Source organism: Bos grunniens, chromosome 11 (assembly GCF_055505025.1).
Source record: "Bos grunniens cultivar Pamir isolate PY7600 chromosome 11, Bosgru_T2T1.0, whole genome shotgun sequence".
Lineage (NCBI taxonomy): Eukaryota > Metazoa > Chordata > Mammalia > Artiodactyla > Bovidae > Bos > Bos grunniens.
The window spans coordinates 93,341,256-93,358,637 of record NC_141175.1 but is presented as its reverse complement, the minus strand read 5'-3'; the positions used below and the strand labels follow the sequence as shown (position 1 = coordinate 93,358,637).

The 17,382-nt window shown below is 48.0% G+C and overlaps 1 protein-coding gene across 17 annotated transcripts in view; it reads right to left on the bottom strand.

Moving 5' to 3' along the window:
• Positions 1 to 802: 802 nt before the first annotated feature.
• Positions 803 to 17,382, bottom strand: part of XDH (xanthine dehydrogenase) — a 61,025-nt gene continuing 44,445 nt past the window's right edge. For all 17 annotated transcript variants that reach the window (XM_086327587.1, XM_086327570.1, XM_086327572.1 and 14 more), the window contains 12 exons: positions 15,914 to 16,105; positions 15,591 to 15,736; positions 14,430 to 14,511; positions 13,621 to 13,716; positions 12,857 to 12,985; positions 12,158 to 12,232; positions 9,198 to 9,250; positions 7,147 to 7,261; positions 6,442 to 6,507; positions 4,685 to 4,873; positions 3,017 to 3,193; positions 803 to 1,404 (listed from right to left, as the gene is read on the bottom strand). In XM_086327587.1, the coding sequence (XP_086183713.1) occupies positions 1,354 to 1,404; positions 3,017 to 3,193; positions 4,685 to 4,873; positions 6,442 to 6,507; positions 7,147 to 7,261; positions 9,198 to 9,250; positions 12,158 to 12,232; positions 12,857 to 12,985; positions 13,621 to 13,716; positions 14,430 to 14,511; positions 15,591 to 15,736; positions 15,914 to 16,105 (1,371 nt within the window). In that variant the 3' untranslated portion in view covers positions 803 to 1,353. The remainder of the gene's footprint in view (positions 1,405 to 3,016; positions 3,194 to 4,684; positions 4,874 to 6,441; positions 6,508 to 7,146; positions 7,262 to 9,197; positions 9,251 to 12,157; positions 12,233 to 12,856; positions 12,986 to 13,620; positions 13,717 to 14,429; positions 14,512 to 15,590; positions 15,737 to 15,913; positions 16,106 to 17,382) is intronic.

Sequence of the window (17,382 nt, the reverse complement as noted above, 5' to 3'; positions counted from 1 at the left end):
CCGGGCCAGAACCGTGGACCCCATCCAATAGAATTTGGATATTTACACAGTGAAGGCACATGACCTGGCGACACTGTCCACCAGCACCAGATAGTGATGAGATCTCCCGTCAGAGCCAGCAGAGGGAATACCTGCCTTTCTCCAGTTCTCTTTTCAACTGGGGGGAATCTAAACCCAGACAGCACTCCTCATAGTAAAGGAGTCATGTCTTTGAGCCCTGAAGATCTCTTAAATAACTGGAGTTTTCAGGTCATATATTTATAGACTTTCAGATCCAAAGAAGACCTTAAGAGAGTATTCCAGTCCAATCCTTTCATTTTGCACTAAAATGAAGCACAGAATAGGGAAGTGACAGTCTAAGGTCACAGAGAAACAGCTGGGATGAGAACTCAGGGTCCTTGGCTGTTTTTTTCTCCAGCTGACCTTAATTCGAGTAGCCTCATTTCTAGATGGGAATTACTGGCTTCAATTGAAGATTTTTAAGCCCGATCTTTTCTTAATGCACAGAGGAAGAGGAAGAAACTGGCACATTGTAGGTACTGAGTAATTGGGTTCGTTGGCTTTTGCTTTTATGGATTAATCTTACTTCATGCAACTTAAGAAGGTTAAACTCATGGGCTTCCCTGGTGGTCCAGTGGCTAAGACTGCACTCTCAATGCAGGGAACCTGGGTTCGATCCCCGGTCAGGGAACTAGAGCCCACACACAGCAACTAAAAGATCCTGTGTATCACAACTAAGACTCAGCGCAGCCAAATAAGTAAATTAAAAAAAAAATTTTTTTTTTAAAGAAGACAATTCAAGTAATGAATTTCTCTCTTTATTCTCTCCAATGAGGTGATCAGAGGTTTGAATTGTACCCCACTGTCCCATTGCAAATCTAAGTGTGGATCTGAGGTTATAATATGATGTTTATTGAATCAAAGGAAAGGCTTTTTGAGGAAGACACCCAGGCTTAGAGTAACTCTGTTTTAAACTTCTGGAGGCATGTTAGAATCTTCTTTGAAGGAGAGACGCTGTTAGCACTTGAGCGGATACAAGCTGTTTAGGGAGTTAGGACATAGCACGAATACTTCCTACACCTATTTCAAATACGTGATTAAAACAGACATGAAATGATACTAATTGCCTATTAGCCATTCAGGCCTAGTAGTTTTGAATTTGCTTATCATCATGATTATAAATCATATTTTTATCAAAATCTTCCAATCCATTCAATGTTCTTCCAACCATCATCCTGAAGAATAACACCTCTGTCATCCTGAAACTTTCAGAGATTCATGTTCTGCAGGGCAAGTTCCATCTTCCACGGAATCCCCAGGGTAGCATAAGAAGACTCCTATGGGGCTTCTTCTTCAGACCCTCAGAGACCAGGGTTTACAGTTTCCTGGTGCACCAGTGACACACTAGGAAGGAACGACAGAGAACTGGTTGAAGGGTCTTCCTCCAGCTCAGGACGCTGCGCCACATCCCCGCACCGCCAACCACCACCCCCAGACCAAACACCACTCTGCAGTCCCAGCTGGGGGGATGCCTCCGGGGCAGGACCCCATCCCATCCTGGCCATTCGTTAATTTTCACTGTGCATGCCCCATGTGTCAAGCACTGCGGCAGACTCTGGAGATACTGGGATGACCAGATACAGAAGTGGTCCTTTCTCACATGGCGCTCACAGCTTTTCAAAAGCCCAGCTGGCTCATGGATCAGCTGCTCATGAAAATCCATAGCAGGGATTTTTAAATCACTTCTGTGTTGCAGCATAGCCAAGGCACTTGGGTTAGAATCTCTGCTTGAGTCCGGGGCCTCAGAGGGAGGGGCTCATCAGATGACTGACTTCTGCATTAGATCACTGACTTCTGCATCAGACGGTTTGCACGGAGCTAATTTTACAATCTCTGTGAGCTTACTGGGAGCCAGGCAGCAGCTCTGCTCTCAGAGAAGGTGGGTTTGGATTACTGTCAGCCCTGAGGCCATGGTGGGAAGGTTCTGGGCTACAGCGAGGTTGCTGTACATTTGTAGGCATCCTTGCTGCCTGGGAGCCCTGCACATGGTCTGTGTGTGTTTCACCCTGAGGCTAAAGCTATTGCAAAACTTGAAGGGCCGCCTGACTGGAGACCCATCTGCCTCCCTCACCCTCTGTGCTGACTGCAGATCTGCCTGTCTCCAGGGCCTCTCCTGTACCTTCCCCCTCTGAAACCCAAAATGTCTATCAAATTTCCTATCAAATACCCAGGAGGAGATATGACTTCGGTATCAGGAAGAATCTGGTTCTGCTAACTCAAAAGAGGCTGCAACAGCCTTTGGAGAGTGAGTGCAAGGCCCACTCGGCCCAACTCAGAGACTGGGCTGCTTCTGAGGCTCCGACAGTGGACGAATCTGTCCTGGCATGGTCTCCTTTCACCAGGCATTGTTCCCCACAAGTATCACACAGGGACTTCCCCAAATGATTCCAGAGACCATGGAGTTCTCTGCTACACACACCTCCAAGGCAGTAACCAGTCACCACACAGGGCAATCAACTGGTGTCTGAAAAGGTTGCGATGCCTTCCAGGGCACCTACACATCCCCGGAATCAGCATGGCACAGGGTGACCACAGGACAAATGTGCTCTGTCTCACAGATTCATTTTTTTCCCTGTCTCCTTAGTACCGCACACAGTGTCTTTAACAAAGAAGGGTCTCAAAAATGCCACTGCTGGACACTAAAGATCAGGCTCTTCTGGAGTTTTATCCATTACCCTCATCTTTATGCAAATAATGGAATCAGTGGGTGATAAGGGCATCACACAGCCCTCCTTCCTCTCAGGAGACCCAGCCCAAGCTGCAGCTTTAAGGGGATTCTTGTTATCTTCCTGCACGTTGGAGGCGGTGCCTCATGGCAGAAGGCGGTGTGGACCCATGGCTTCCCAGCCAAAAATACAGGAAGGCTGAGAGACAGCCTAACATCTCAGCCCTCCCTCTGCAGCAGAACTTTCCCCAGCCTGTGGCCCCACCTCCCTGGACTGCGGGGCCCTCGTACCAGAGTGGTGAACTTGTCCACACAGGCATTGCGGATCTTCTCCGGGGTGGCAGGGCTATCTAGCCGGAAGAGCTCCTTCGTGTTATTATTTGTGTGCTGAGCTCGAGCTGCGCGGATGGCATCCTTGATGGCAAAGAAGACGGAGGCGCCCAGGAAGAGGGGAGGCTCCCCGACCGCCTGAGTGGACAAGAGCAGAGCACAGACAGGGAATCAGGGGAGGGCCAACCTCCACAGCTGCAGGGCTGGAGACCCCAGGGACCCCAGAGCAAGGCAGGAGCTCAAAACTAAACAGGGGCCGAGAACAAGCAGTCTAATAAAAGACTTGTGGGCACATGTCTTTTAAATTTCACTGTGTGATTTTCTCTGATGACACCATGCGAATATAATGGACCATTAAAAGTTGTATAAAGCATTATATTTTACAGACAAAAAAAAAAAATCTGATCCTTTCCTCATAGCAATAAACCTCAGGGAATAATCTACCTGCAATTCTGTCACCAATATTTACAGTCACCATAATTATACTTACAAGTTGCTGAAACAGAGGTATCATGACCAACAGGATGGAAACTATTTTCTAGCAAAGGCCGTTTCATCCCCCAAAGCATAGATCAGAGACTGCCCATAACAGAGTCAGCAGGGAGACTTGTTAAAAATGCAGGCCTGGGCTTCCCTCGTGGTCCAGTGGTTAAGAATCCACCCACCAATGCAGGGGACATGGGTTCCATCCCTGATCTGGGAAGATCACATATGCTGTGGGGCAACTAAGCCCATGCAACACAGTCACTGAGCCTGTCCTCTAGAGCCCGGGCACTGCAGGTAGAGAGCAGCCCTCATTCTCCGCAAAGAGAGAAAGCCCACGCAGAAACGAAGACCCAGGGAAGCCAAATATAAATAAATATATTTTTTTTAAATGCAGGTTTAAGGACCCTACCCCACACCTACTGAATCAAAATTTCTAAGGGTGAGTCCCATGGAGCTACCTTTTTACCCTGAGCCCCCAGTGACCCGACGCACGCTAAAGTGTGAGAGCCGACGGCAAGGACCACAGTGTTCCAGGCCCTCCCAACTGGAAAGTAAACTGAGATGTGTTTCATTGATGACAAGTAATTATCTGTCTTCCTTCTTAGACCAACAACTGTGTCAATCAGTTTAATGAATTTTATTAACTGTTTTTCATACTTATTGGGGACACGGAGGAAACCGAGGGTAGTTATAACCATCCAGGCATGCTGATCAAGCCTCAAGGTCTAGTGGCGGTCATTGAAGGAGGTGAAAGTGTGTGCACAGGGGAATGGGCTGATTCTCAAGAGACGACAGGGGTGCAGGACCTGCGAGAGCATCTCTGGGACCAAGCCTCAAGGATGCACACCTGAGACGTGGGTGTAGGTCAGGACTTGACCTACAAGACTGACCTAAGGAATCCCTCTGAGTACACCCCGAAAGCTGGCTTAAATGACAGGGAGGTGGTGTCATCCTCAACCCAGTGCCCTGTGCTCCCAGGCAGGTCTGCTCACCGCCCCCCTCACCCCACCTCCAGCCCTGCCCGCCCATCATCTGCCCCAGGCCCTTCTCTCTCTCTTCCATGCGAGCTCCCTGCAGACCCCCATGGCGGGTGGTTTCCCACAATGCAGACCGGAAGGCAGCACAGACCCAGGGCAATAGTACCTTGGAGGCATAGATGGCCTTCTTGTTGGGGCAGTCGCGAAGCAGGGACACCCTGAACTCTGTGGGGATGCTGCCAAACGCGGGGATCTTGTAGGTGCTGGGGCCGCGGGTGTACAGGCTCCCCTCAGGGGAATAGTGTAGCTCCTCCAGGGTGAAGAGGCCCAGGCCCTGGACAAACGCCCCTTCCACCTGCAGGACAGACAGAAACCATGGCTACCCTGCCTCCCACCCCCCATCCAAAGACAGGTGCTGCTTTCCACAGCAGGCACCAAGCCCCACCTGCCCAGGCGAACCAGAGAGAAGCTGGAAACAGCCCCCTACTGCTTCCTTCCCCGGCTCCTGCCCCAGCCTGGGATAACCCATCTGGGCCTTTGCCAGCATTGGTGTAGGCAGAGCAAAGGCAGGGACACTGAAATCGGTTTCAGAACTTGTCAGCGGTTCCAGGAGCGGGACAGGCAGTGGTAGGCGTAATTTCCTATGAAACCTACTTCAGGGCCGATGCAGATGTTCCTTCCATGATGCCACAGGAGAAACGGCACCCCCGAGCTGAGAAGTGAGCTCGTGGGGTGATGGTGGCTGAGGGTGTCCCTCAGGGGACCACTACCCCCCGTGTACTGAGAGGGACCATGCACTTTGGGGCAGTCCCACAAGACAGGCTCGATCTCTGGGTTGCGAAGATCCCCTGGGGGAGGCCATGGCAACTCATTCCAGTGTTCTTGTCTAGAGAATCCCCATGGACAGAGGAGCCTGGCGGGCTACAGTCCACAGGGCTGCACAGAGGGGGACACAAATGAGCGACTAAGCACGCAGCACAAGACAGGACTTTCGTGGTTAGTAGATTCCAGGCTTTTTGAACTCCCAGTCCTGCCTGCCCTCTGGGAGAAGACGGCCCCTGCTGCAGCTCACAGATCTCTTGAAGGGCACACGCCACGCTCTGCTGGCCCACGTGTCTGCTCTCCCAGCCTCACTGCTCAGAATCATGGTATGTGGCACCATCACGGCTAAACAAGTGTGTTCAGAGGGAGACCAGACGCTGAGCATCTCTGCATCTGCTATGCCAAGCTCAGTGCCTGCCCATAGGAGGGGCTCCCCACACCGCTGTTCAATGACTTAAGAAACAGTTTTATGACTAAGTTTCTATATACTCAGTGATTGTCCAGTTTTGGGAAATACAATGAACCTTTTCTACCGCATGTTCGATACGTCGGTTCTTGATTTCTCCCCCTGACTCTGTTCTACCTGCTCTGCTCAATATTCTCATATTTTCCCAAAGTGACTTTCTTCCAGCCATCCCTTTATTCCTCTTGCTGGAACCTGGGGTGGACTCTCCACAACCTCAGGCTTGGTAGCATTTACTTGCTAGAGTACAACAGCCATCATCAGTGGAAGAGGAATAAAGAGGGAGAAGATGCCTCTGTCCTGAGACCCCACTGCCTGCACACTGAACTCAAACTCGATCTTCACTCCCCTCGGTGCCACGTGTGTGTCTGAATATTCAGTGTTCCCACTGCCCATCATCTTGCTTTCTGCCGTGTGAATGCCCTTTTCAAGTTTATCCATGTGGATCTGTCTTCTGCCTCAGGAATTGGGTGGACTCTCATCCACTAAATCCCACTCTCAGGGGGACTCACTTGGCACCATGCTCAGACCTCCTTAAAAATAACAGCGGGGGAGACACTGTGGCCAGGGATCCTAGGAGGCAGTGGGGCACATCGGTGGCCAAGTCCCCCACCACCCTAATCCCCCAGGAGCCTTACCTGTCCAATATCGATGGCAGGGTTCAGACTGGAGCCAACATCCATGACAATGTCTGTGCGGAGGTTCTAGAGTGGATAGCACAACAAAAGCAGTTTGAGAAGAAAGGGATGTATGGAATAATAGATGGGTCAGGGCAACCCTTAGGTTATTAAGAGCAATAGGAATAGTTCTTTCCCAAGCAGAGAGCTCCAGGCACCCTCAGACAGCAGTGTGAGTAGGAGGGGCAGGCACCCAGCTTCCTGGGGCTTTGAACCTGAGTCCAGGTCAGTCATGTAAGAAAGGCAGTGACAAATACATTCTATGGGCTGAACGCAGCCCGTCCTCTGCTTTTGTGGAACTTGTGAGCTAATAATGGTTTTCATGGTTTTAAATGACTGACAAAAATAAAAAGAATATGTCATGACATGAAAACAATATGAAAATCACATTCCAGGTGCATAAATTACATTTTGTGGGAACACATTCACGCTCATCTCCTTGCATACATTCATATCTATTTACCTACTACAAGATAGAGTGGAATAACTGAGGCAGAGTCTCAGAAAATCTAAAATATTTAGCTTTTGGTTCTTTTCAGGAAGTTTGCCAAGCCACAACTTGGCACACTATTTTCCCAACCAGGAAGCTCATTCCTTCGCTCTTTGTATTACAGTTTTAGAGTTTCTCTTTTCCCCTTTCATACTGACGTTTTGCAAACTTCTCACCTTATGATCCCCTGTCAAGCAGTCAATTTCCACTTCTGAGCAAGCCACCCCGTAGGTGAAATAGTGGAAGGCATTCCCTGAGTTGGTCTCAAAGCTGTAGCCAAGGTTGGGTGTCCTGGGGAGAAGAGAAAATATCGCATATGAATAAGATGGACATGTCCCTCCTCCCAACTCATACACATACAAAGAGTTCGTCCCATAAAATCTTAAGGCCCTAAAGGCTTTATTTTTTATTCAGCTATTCTTTAAAAAGTCTGTGAGTACTGAGCACTTTGAACCTGTCCGTGAAACCCCTGCACGGCTGAGCATCTTGCCCCTTGTCTCTGCTCCATTTTGCCAATGGCCTTCATATGAATCATTCTGCAGAGCTGAGCGGTGCAGGGTCCCAGCACGCCGGCCTCTATGTGGTAGAAACAGAGGTGACAAGTTTGCCTGAGCTCATGGAGGACGTGCAAGTCATGCTCCAAAGGATCTACTGAATTAGAATTCAAGAGCTCAGAACCAAAGGTTCCTTCTGGGCTGGCTCCTGGGCTGTTCATACAAGCTCACCCGGGGCTGCTCACCTTTCTCAAGGTGAAAGGTAACAAGATCAGTAACCCGTACCAACATGGGTGCAGCCACCTGGTATTACTCTTCATCTACGGACCCCTCCTAAGTTTCAAGAGATGATTTGAGCAAAGCGCTGTTAAAAAAAAGCAGATGTTCTTTTTTACATTTTTTCTTTTTTTTCTATTCCTTTTTAAAAATTTATTAGCAAGTTTATTCTAGCATTTGGTGTTAGGTTTTAGACTTGGTTCATTTCTTTTTTTTTAAATTTCTTTATTTGATTGAAGGATAATTGCTTTACAGAATTTTGTTTTCTGCCAAATATCAAATGACTTTTTTTTTTTTCAATCCTGACTATCTTATATTATGATTCCAATTTTGCATGAGCTACATTGGTTGTGTGTGTGTGTTCTCTGTTTATAGCACTCTGTACCTGAGCTATTCTATACCTTACACAGAAAGAATAATGTGAGCTGATGTGATAAGAATTTGCATGAAAACAAAACCAATACAGGGCTGAGGGAAAAGTCTTTTCCCAAGAGATGGCCATGTTCTTTGACCTCTAACCTTATCAAGTTCATCTGGGTGTTCCCTGATAAAACTCCAGTTCTATCAACTCTAACAATGAAATAGGAACTTATAAGAAAATCTTCATTAGTTTGTGTTTGTGTAAGTCAAATATTACATAACCAGGGAGCACTGGCAAAACATTGCTTTGCCCTAAAAAATACATATGTATATTTATTTTACATATATAGTGTATATATTTATAAATTTTCACACAAGACCTTTTAAAGTAAACTTGCAACTATTTTGCACATCCACTGATCCGTGGAAGAAAAGGTCTTAGTTAGATTTCCCAGAGAAAGCTAAAACATTATGGCTAACAGTAAATATGATCATTTCTTTTCACAGCTTCTAGATCAGACAGGCAAGGCCTCTGCTGAAACAGGGTCTCACTGAATTTTCAAGTTTCAGAAGATGCTTTTTTCTAAATCCCATTTTATGTTCCACTCTACATTTTGTAACAAGACCACGTGCTCTAGATCCTCCTCTCATTCTTTTGCAGGAGAGCCTGCTTAAAGCAATCTGACGCAAAGCACAAATAATACACACGGGTGACCCTCAGAACACCAGACGCCCCTGGTTCTTACAGGAGAATGCTGAGGGGCATGGCTGGTGACCGACCCATTATGTCATAAAAGAGGAGACAGGTTCAGAGAGGGACCAGTGACCCCCCAATGGAATGGTACACTTTAAGACCAGAACTAGAACAGAGGTCTTTCGATACGATGGCTCATGCTTTTGGCACATAGTTTGGTAAGCTCACGTATTTCAGGGCCCCTTCAATACACTGAAGTTAGTGGCAGTCCATTGGAGAGAGAAGCATTTTGGTGGACCTGCTCTCTCCTGACCAAAGGCTGATAGAGTGCAGCGCTGGAGGGGCCTGCAGAGGTTAGGATGACAACTCATTGTGAGAGGGGCAAGGTCAGCACCTTACTTACCTGTAAAACCCAGTGGTAGATAAGCTCACTCTATCCTGGTAGGCAGCCATGACCTGAGGAGAGGGAATGGCATCAGGAAGGGGGAAGCATGGCTTCCAGAAACCCTGGCCCGGCACCAAGCTTTCATGAGCTCCTCCTCCTCACCTGGAAGCTGATCAGCTTTTTTTCAGTAGTGACTCTCGCTTCCACATGGCACCTCCTGCTCTTCACCACCACCCCCTGCACTAGGCCCTGGTCATCTGAAGCCTGGAGCACCACAGTAGCCTCTTAACTGGTCTTCCAGCCTCAAGTCGCCTCCCGCCCTGCCATGTAGCCCAGTCCAGTCAGAGGGATCATCTTAACACACCACACAGTCCTTGTCACTTACCTACTCTAGAGCTTTCCATGATTCTGCATTGTGTACAGAGCCACTGAGCAAATGCCTGACAGTAAGGATTCCAGTCTTCTCTATGGCTTCCAGTAATCCACACAGCATTGCTACTCAAATCAAAACTCCAGCGTTAAACTCCCAATCCTTCTCATCCCTACACTTCTGCACCTTCATTTATGTGGTTCCTCTGCTGTATCTGTCAAAATCCTTTGCTTCATCAACAATCAGCTCAAGCTTGCCTCTTCATTCACCTCTCCTGTGATGACTCCCTACTCTGGCCATTACAACAGCAACTCTGTACAATGCTCATTCCTTACTTAACATATTAGACTTGTGTTCTATTAATAAAGTTGTCCACCTCTCCATCCATTCTATCTCTTTAGTCACTGCAGACAGTGACTTCAGCCATGAAATTAAAAGATGCTTGCCCCTTGGAAGAAAGCTATGACAAACCTAGACAGTGTATCAAAAGGCAGAGACATTACTCTGCCGACAAAGGTGTGTATAGTCAAAGCTATGGTTTTTCCAGTAGTTGTGTACAGATGTGAGAGGCCATAAAGAAGGCTGAGCATTGAAGAATTGATGCTTCTGAACTGGGTGCTGGAGAAGACTCTCACCGAGAGTCCCTTGGACTGCAAGGAGCTCAAACCAGTCACTTCTAAAGGAAATCAATCCTGAACATTCACTGGAAGGACTGATGCTGAAACTGAACTTCAATACTTTGGCCACTTGATGTAAAGAGCTGACTCACTGGAAAAGACCCTGATGCTGGGAAAGATTGAGGGCAGAAGGAGAAGGGGATAATAGAGGATGAGATAATTGGATGGCATCACTGACTCAATGGACATGAGTTTGAGCGAACTCCAGGAGACGGTGAAGGCCAGGGAAGCCTGATGTGCTGCAGTTCATGGGGTTGCAAAGAGTCGGACATGACTTAGCAACTGAACAACAACTACATAATAAATTTTTATTTTATTCCTTCCTTCCTTTCTTTCTTCCTTCTCTCTCTTTCAATATTCACAGTTCTAAATTTAATTTGTTGTTGATGTAGCTTGCATCATGATCATTGTCAACTTCCAAGAACTTTACTATATAAAAGATGCTATTGAGTCCTTTGCAGACACTGCCTCACTTAGTGTTCAGTACAACCCTATAAGATCAGTACTATTATTACATTCATTTTACAGATGAGAAAACTAAAGTTTACAGAAAGAATTTCTCTAGGGTCTTTGCTATATGACATCAGATATATACATAGATAGTAGTGGTGGCAGTAATAGCTTGCCTTTTTCAATACAGTACAGACACTAAAAAGCTTTGATGCCTGTCATGTCCCAATCACACTCTTCTGATAAAACCCTTTTGGAGGGTTACCTGCTTATAAGGAACACTGGACTACATGGCCAGTAGATGAAGACAATGCCCAGGTCAACAGATTGTAGAGACTGTCGTTGAAAACGCTGACATTGTCTTACAAATCCATGCTAAAACCCACACTACCAAAATCAACCCACATTCACGTGGTATCTGTGAGTGTGGACAGGGAAGGACAGGTTGTGCGAGGCACAGTAAGATGAGTAGGTCTAGGAGAAACAGCTTATTTTCTTTGACTGTTTTGAGGGAGACTTGCACAATCTGAGTTGGTTCATGTGTGGTCACATTTTATGGGTTACTATTGTATCCAGTCCTTTCATTGGAACATGAGGGGAAGGTCAAGTGGGGCCACCATCGCATGTTTGCTTGTGGGCGGAGCTGAGTCTCCCATCGGAGAGACACTTCCTGGCAGCTTCCCTCTGAGGGTTTCTGACATGCAGGCTTCTAAACCAGAAATCAGAGAACTGGGCTCATTCCTCTCATGAGTGCGCGTATCACTCCTAAAATCACAGGCATGATATAAATTTGTGGGGAACATCTTTTGGAGTTTCCCAGGTGGCTCAGTGGTAAAGAATCTTCCTCCCAAGCAGGAAACACGGGTTCAATCCCTGGGTCAAGAAGATCCCCTGGAGGAGGGCGTGGCAACACACTCCAGTAGTCTTGCCTGGGAAATCCCACACAGAGGCGCCTGGCGGGCTATAGTCCACCGGGTCCCCAAGAGTCGGACACAACTGAAGTGACTGAGCACGGACACAATGTCTTTTTCCCTGTTCCCTCACAGACAAGAGTCTCTGTGGACCCAGACTCCATAGCTGGGTAATGCAGGAGGCTCCTGGGGCAGCCCTCTCAGAAATGGAGGTTTGAAGAAATTGAGACTCTTTAAGACTGCAGATGAATGGGACATGGGATGACCTCTGAGAGAATTCTCAGTAAGGCAGGAGTAGCAGTCACCCCCATCTTATGATGCTCAGGGCAGGTGAACCCCCAATTCCCTCAGGGCTGTCAAGATCTTGGATCAAAAATTCTCAAGTGACTTCCCTCAACTATGAACGCTGTAGAGAAGGGGGCCAGCAAGGCTGAACATTTGCTTCTCCTGTGAAAGCATACAGACACCTCAACTTCTCTTTGCCTTTGTGACTAGATTCTGACCTCCTCTTCCTGCCCAGGGTCGGGGACACAACCCTGCTCTTAATTTCTCTTTTGTCTGCAAACTTACCCAGTCTTCCCAGGAGCCATCAGGATTCTTTTTTTTGAAGGGTTCCAACCTTTTCAGGATGGTCTGGCAAGCTTCCTAAAGAAGACAGCCCACATGGCAGACACATCAGTCCTCTGCATTCCCCAACTCAAGCAAAATCCTGAGGTTCTCCAAGCAGTGCTGTGCCCAGAGTGCCACTCAGACAGCCATGCCACCCTCTCAGGAATGTTCCAGGCCCTGGGCAGGAGCCACTGGCCCTTGTGCAGAGAGCACTTCACGACTCAGTCCTGAAGTTGACACGAGGAGGAAATGCTGAAGGATCCCTAAGGAGGTGCCTTCTCCCTTCAAACTCCTTTGTCTGATGACATTACCCACCTTGAGGTGGGGGAAGCACGGGGATGACCTGGCTGACCCCCAATCAAGGTTCAATTTCGATCCATTGTCTCCTGCTCAGTTCTACCACCAGGGTGTGTGTCCTCCCAGAATCCCCTGCATTCCTCCAACTCCCCTCCCCCTCTACGCTCATCCTTCCAGGCCTTGATGGAAGTGGTAATGGTTCCTGGGCCCCTCTTTTAGCCTGGTGTCCTCCTGGTGAAGAGAACCAGAGGCACGGCTATCGCCACAAGCCCGCAAGGGAGCCATTGCAGCTCCTATCCGGGGACTCTCCCGAACCCCTGCCTTGGGCTGGCCCTCAGCTCGGCAGCCCCCGAGGCTCCTTACATAGACGGCCTGTCCATAGATGTCGGTACTGACGGAGGCGGCCGTGGGAGAGGAGTTGGGCACCGTGTTAGTGCTCGTCTCGCTGATATAGATCTTAGAGATGGGGATCTTCAGAGCTTTGCTGGCCACCTGCGAACAAAGAGGACACTACCTTCTAGGGAAGGCCCTGGCAGGGCTTGGCTGCCTTCTCCCCAAGGTGGGATTCAGATTCACTCTTAACAGGCAAGAAAATAATTTCATAAACCACAATTCTACTGAGGCTGGGATGTTCTCACATCAGTCTGAATCTGAAGTAACACTTTATGGAGTGGTTTGGTTGGATTCAAAATATTCAGAAACCTGATGGTGATGAACAACGCCTTTTTAAAACTAACCCTGGCTTTAAAAAAGATTCAGCTTGGCCAGTGCCCACAAGCCAAGCAGGTGTGACAACTCTAATCCAGCTCCACTGAGAGGAGTCTCATATGTGTGAGGGAAGCCAGTTACCTTTAACACACACCTTACACACGGGCACAGAGCCCTTAAGTGCTGGTGATGGAAGTGGCCCGAATCATCACCAACACCTTTGCATAGATGGGGAAACTGAGGCCAAGAGGAGGAGCAGGCTTGCCCAAGGTCACATGTAAATAAGCAGCTGGGCAAGGGCCAGAACCTGGGCCTGCCTCTGCTTCTGGGATGTGGCAATGCTCACTTTTTCACAGCATCATACTTCCCCCAGACATCACGGTGCTGGGGAGGATGGACACTGTCTCCAGACTGCTCACCTGCACCATCTTGGTGTGAAGGCCTTGGCCCATCTCTGTGCCCCCGTGGCTCACCAGCACGGAGCCATCTGTGTATACGTGGATCAGGGCTCCTGCCTAAGGGAAGAGAAGAATGCCAAACACAAAATTCAGCAAATCCTAACTCAGTTTAAGGCCCGGGACCAAAAGTACTGGAGCCCAGGAAAAAGAAAATCAGCAGTAGCATTTTGAATAGAAACCTCAGACAAAAATATCAAAGTAGTATACATCTCATGATTTAATAATATAGACCTTCAGTAGTTTGCAAAACTTTAAAAAAAAATCTCTCTCTCTGTCACCCATCCTCAGAGGGAGGGCAGTCATATATGTTTGTCCCGCTTCTCTAGACAAACAGATGGGATTAGAAAGGCAGAGCAGCTGTCCATAGTCCAATAGTCAGGAAAATAATAACTAGGCATTGACCCCAGGTCCAATAGGGAGGTACAGATTAAACAGCAGAGAGTTCCTCTGGTCAGCCCTGCTCCCATGACAATATGTTCTTGTTGTGTCGTGCTCAGTCATATCTGACTCTTTGCAACCCCATGGACTGTAGCCTGCCAGGCTCCTCTGTCCATGGAATCTTCCAGACAAGAACACTGGAGTGGGTTGCCATTTCCTACTACAGGGGATCTTCCCTGATCCAGGGATCAAATCTGCATCACTTGTGTCTCCTGCATTGGCAGGCAGATCATTATTACCACTGTGCCACTTGGGAAGTCTTGCAACAGTGCAAACAAGGGGAATGGGACCCCAGGGCAGTGAAGATGGACAAAATTATGCAAAGCAATTACCTGATTTAGAAAAGGAACTGTGAAGCTTATTCCAAATTTGGTAGGAATTATGCACAATCCTCTCTTTTTCCAACAATTCTCCCTAGAGGAAAGAAAAAAAATCTCATAGTAACTTCTCCACCATATTCATGTCAGATTGGACATGTTTCATGCAATATCTTTGTAAAATTGGAACAAGGCATCCTTGGAAGTGCCCACTCAGTCTTGGTCATAACCGAATTGTGCTTCGATTGGGCAGACAAAGTGAGAACAGTGGGCATTTGGGTTCTGGATCCTCCAGTGGAGCTGGAACAAGGTCCACCCTTGAAAGTCTCGACCTTAAAGAGTCATCACTCTGCTTCCCTGAGAGGGATCAGGATTGGGTCAGAGCGCTCTGGTGGTCTTGGACTGTGATGACGCCAGGAAAGAACTGTGGCTTGTTGCTGATAATACTTCCTCTGTGCTGTATATTTGCTTATCCAAGTAACTCTGTGAGAGAGAGGCCAGCACAATTATCCCTACTCTCCAGATAATGAAGCTGAGACCCAAGGAGATGGAGTGACTACCAAGGTCACATTTATAGATTGGTGTCAGAGGCAGGCACATAATTATGGTGTTCTTAGTCCTGGGCCAAAGCATCGTCTGCCCAGAAGGCAGACAAAAGTGCGAAAATGTACCACACTGCTATGATCCTGAGTGCTGTGACCCGGGGTCCCCTGGGCTGCAGAACATATCAGGATCTCAAAGAGATGGCCATGGATGAGTCAGCAAACACAGCAGCCTTCTCCGTTATCTGTTGCTGCTGCTGCTAAGTCGCTTCAGTCGTGCCCGACTCTGTGCGACCCCAGAGACTGCAGCCCACCAGGCTCCCCCGTCCCTGGGATTCTCCAGGCAAGAACACTGGAGTGGGTTGCCATTTCCTTCTCCAATGCATGAAAGTGAAAAGTGAAAGTGAAGTTGCTCAGTCGTGTCCGACTCCTAGCGACCCCGTGGACTGCAGCCTACCAGGCTCCTCTATCCATGGGATTTTCCAGGCAAGAGTACTGGAGTGGGGTGCCATTGCCTTCTCCGTCTCAGTTATCTACTACGTTATTATTCTTATTTTGAGTTCAGCGAAAGGGCTATAAAATCTGAAACCCTAGAGAACCCCAGAACGTCAGGCTCCTCCCCCACGGCGCTTACTTGTTGAACTTGTCGACCTCACTCTTCCGAGCGTAATACTGAGAGCTCTTCAGGCACTCATCCCAGCACCTGGGCACGCTGAACCCCTCAAGCTTCTGGTTGAAGTGGGTCAGGTCCCCTTCTTTGTACATGTTCTTCCACCGCACCTTCCCAAGCAGAGAGACGCTGAGGCCATGGCCGTGGCAAGAGACCAGCGGGGCGTAACCGGAAGTGGAGTTTCCCGCCCCTCCCAGGCGCCTGCCCATCGTCTACCCCAACGGAGATGTCCAAAATCCAAAGTAGGCTAAGCCCCTCTGACTTGTTCCTTCAAATTCCCAGCTTACTTCCTCTGCAGGCAGCCCACAGGTCACTGCAACTTCGCTCATCCAGTTCTCGGCAATGAACAGAGCCTGGGGCCCCCCAAAGCCCCGGAAGGCCGTGTTGGAGGACAGGTTGGTCTTGCACAGCCGCCCAGTGCCCCGGATGTTGGGGATTTTATAGCAGTTGTCCATGTGGAATAGAGCTCGTTCCATTATCTGAAGCACACACAAGAAACCAGATTGGGAGAGAACAGTGCATGTATCTCATTGGCTCCTCAAAAAAGGAGGCGAGCTTTCAACGTCTGCAGCCACCCCTGCCTTTGCCAGCCCCACAGTCAACCGCTCTTCTTTGGGCCCACAGTATTGTTTTCCTGGGATATCACAACACTTTCCTTAGTGCACTCCTGGCCTGCGTCTCTTCCCTCTAATCTATGCTTCATAGTAAAAGGTAAGATCATAGCAAGTCAAGCACTTGCTTCAGAGTGCCACTTGTTAACACCAGAATAAAGTCTGTATATCTTTAAGTGTGGAATTCAGGACACTTTCTGACCTTTCCCCAGTATATCTCTTATCGTCTTTTCTGATAGCCTGTTACTCTCACCTTAACGCCCCTCCCCACCATATCCACCTGCTAAAATCCCCATTACGGCTCCCACATGAGGAAGCCCCTCCCAGATCCTCTAGTTGGAATTGATCATTTGCCTCTTTTAAAAAAGTTGGTGATTTTATTCCCATTAAACTTGTACTACAAATAGTTCTAAGAATCTAATACTTCCGTAAGTCATGTAATGCAAACCAGCAGCCCCTCCTTCCACTCCCCAGAAGCAACCACTTACTCTGCCAGTCGTTTACATTGTCTTCCACGTCTCTAAATAATGTGTTTACATTTCCATTTCTTGTTCAGTTTTAGACTTTTATACTGTTTTCCCATCATGGGAAAGGAGGATTTAGTCCTCTCTCCCCCACCCCCGCCCCAACCCTCTTTCTCTTTGTACACACCGGCCTCCTGTCTCCCACCATCCCTATATAGTTATATATTGATCTGATTAACCGTCCATGTAATAATTCTGTAAACATCACTTACAGTTGAACCCTGGAGTTATGCTAGAATTACTTCTCTCTTTATTGATAATATTTCCCACTTGGAGCTAATAATTATCTTTACTTTTTACCTTGGCTTTGTTTTCTATGCACATATTTCTAAAAAACTGTTTACAATATGTTCAAACATATTTGATTTTCTATCAAGTCTCATCTTTTTTAAGACATTGTTTCTGGAGCCTTCTGACCAACTTTCACTTAAATTGGCTGCCCCAGGCTTCTGTGGTGGTGCTTCCCTGGTGGCTCAGATGGTAAAGAGTCTTCCTGCAGTGCAGGAGACCCGGGTTTGATCCCTGGGTTGGGAAGATCCCCTGGAGAAGGAAATGGTATTTTTCCAGTATTCTTGCCTCGAGAACTCCATGGACAAGAGCCTGGCATGCTACAGTCTGACG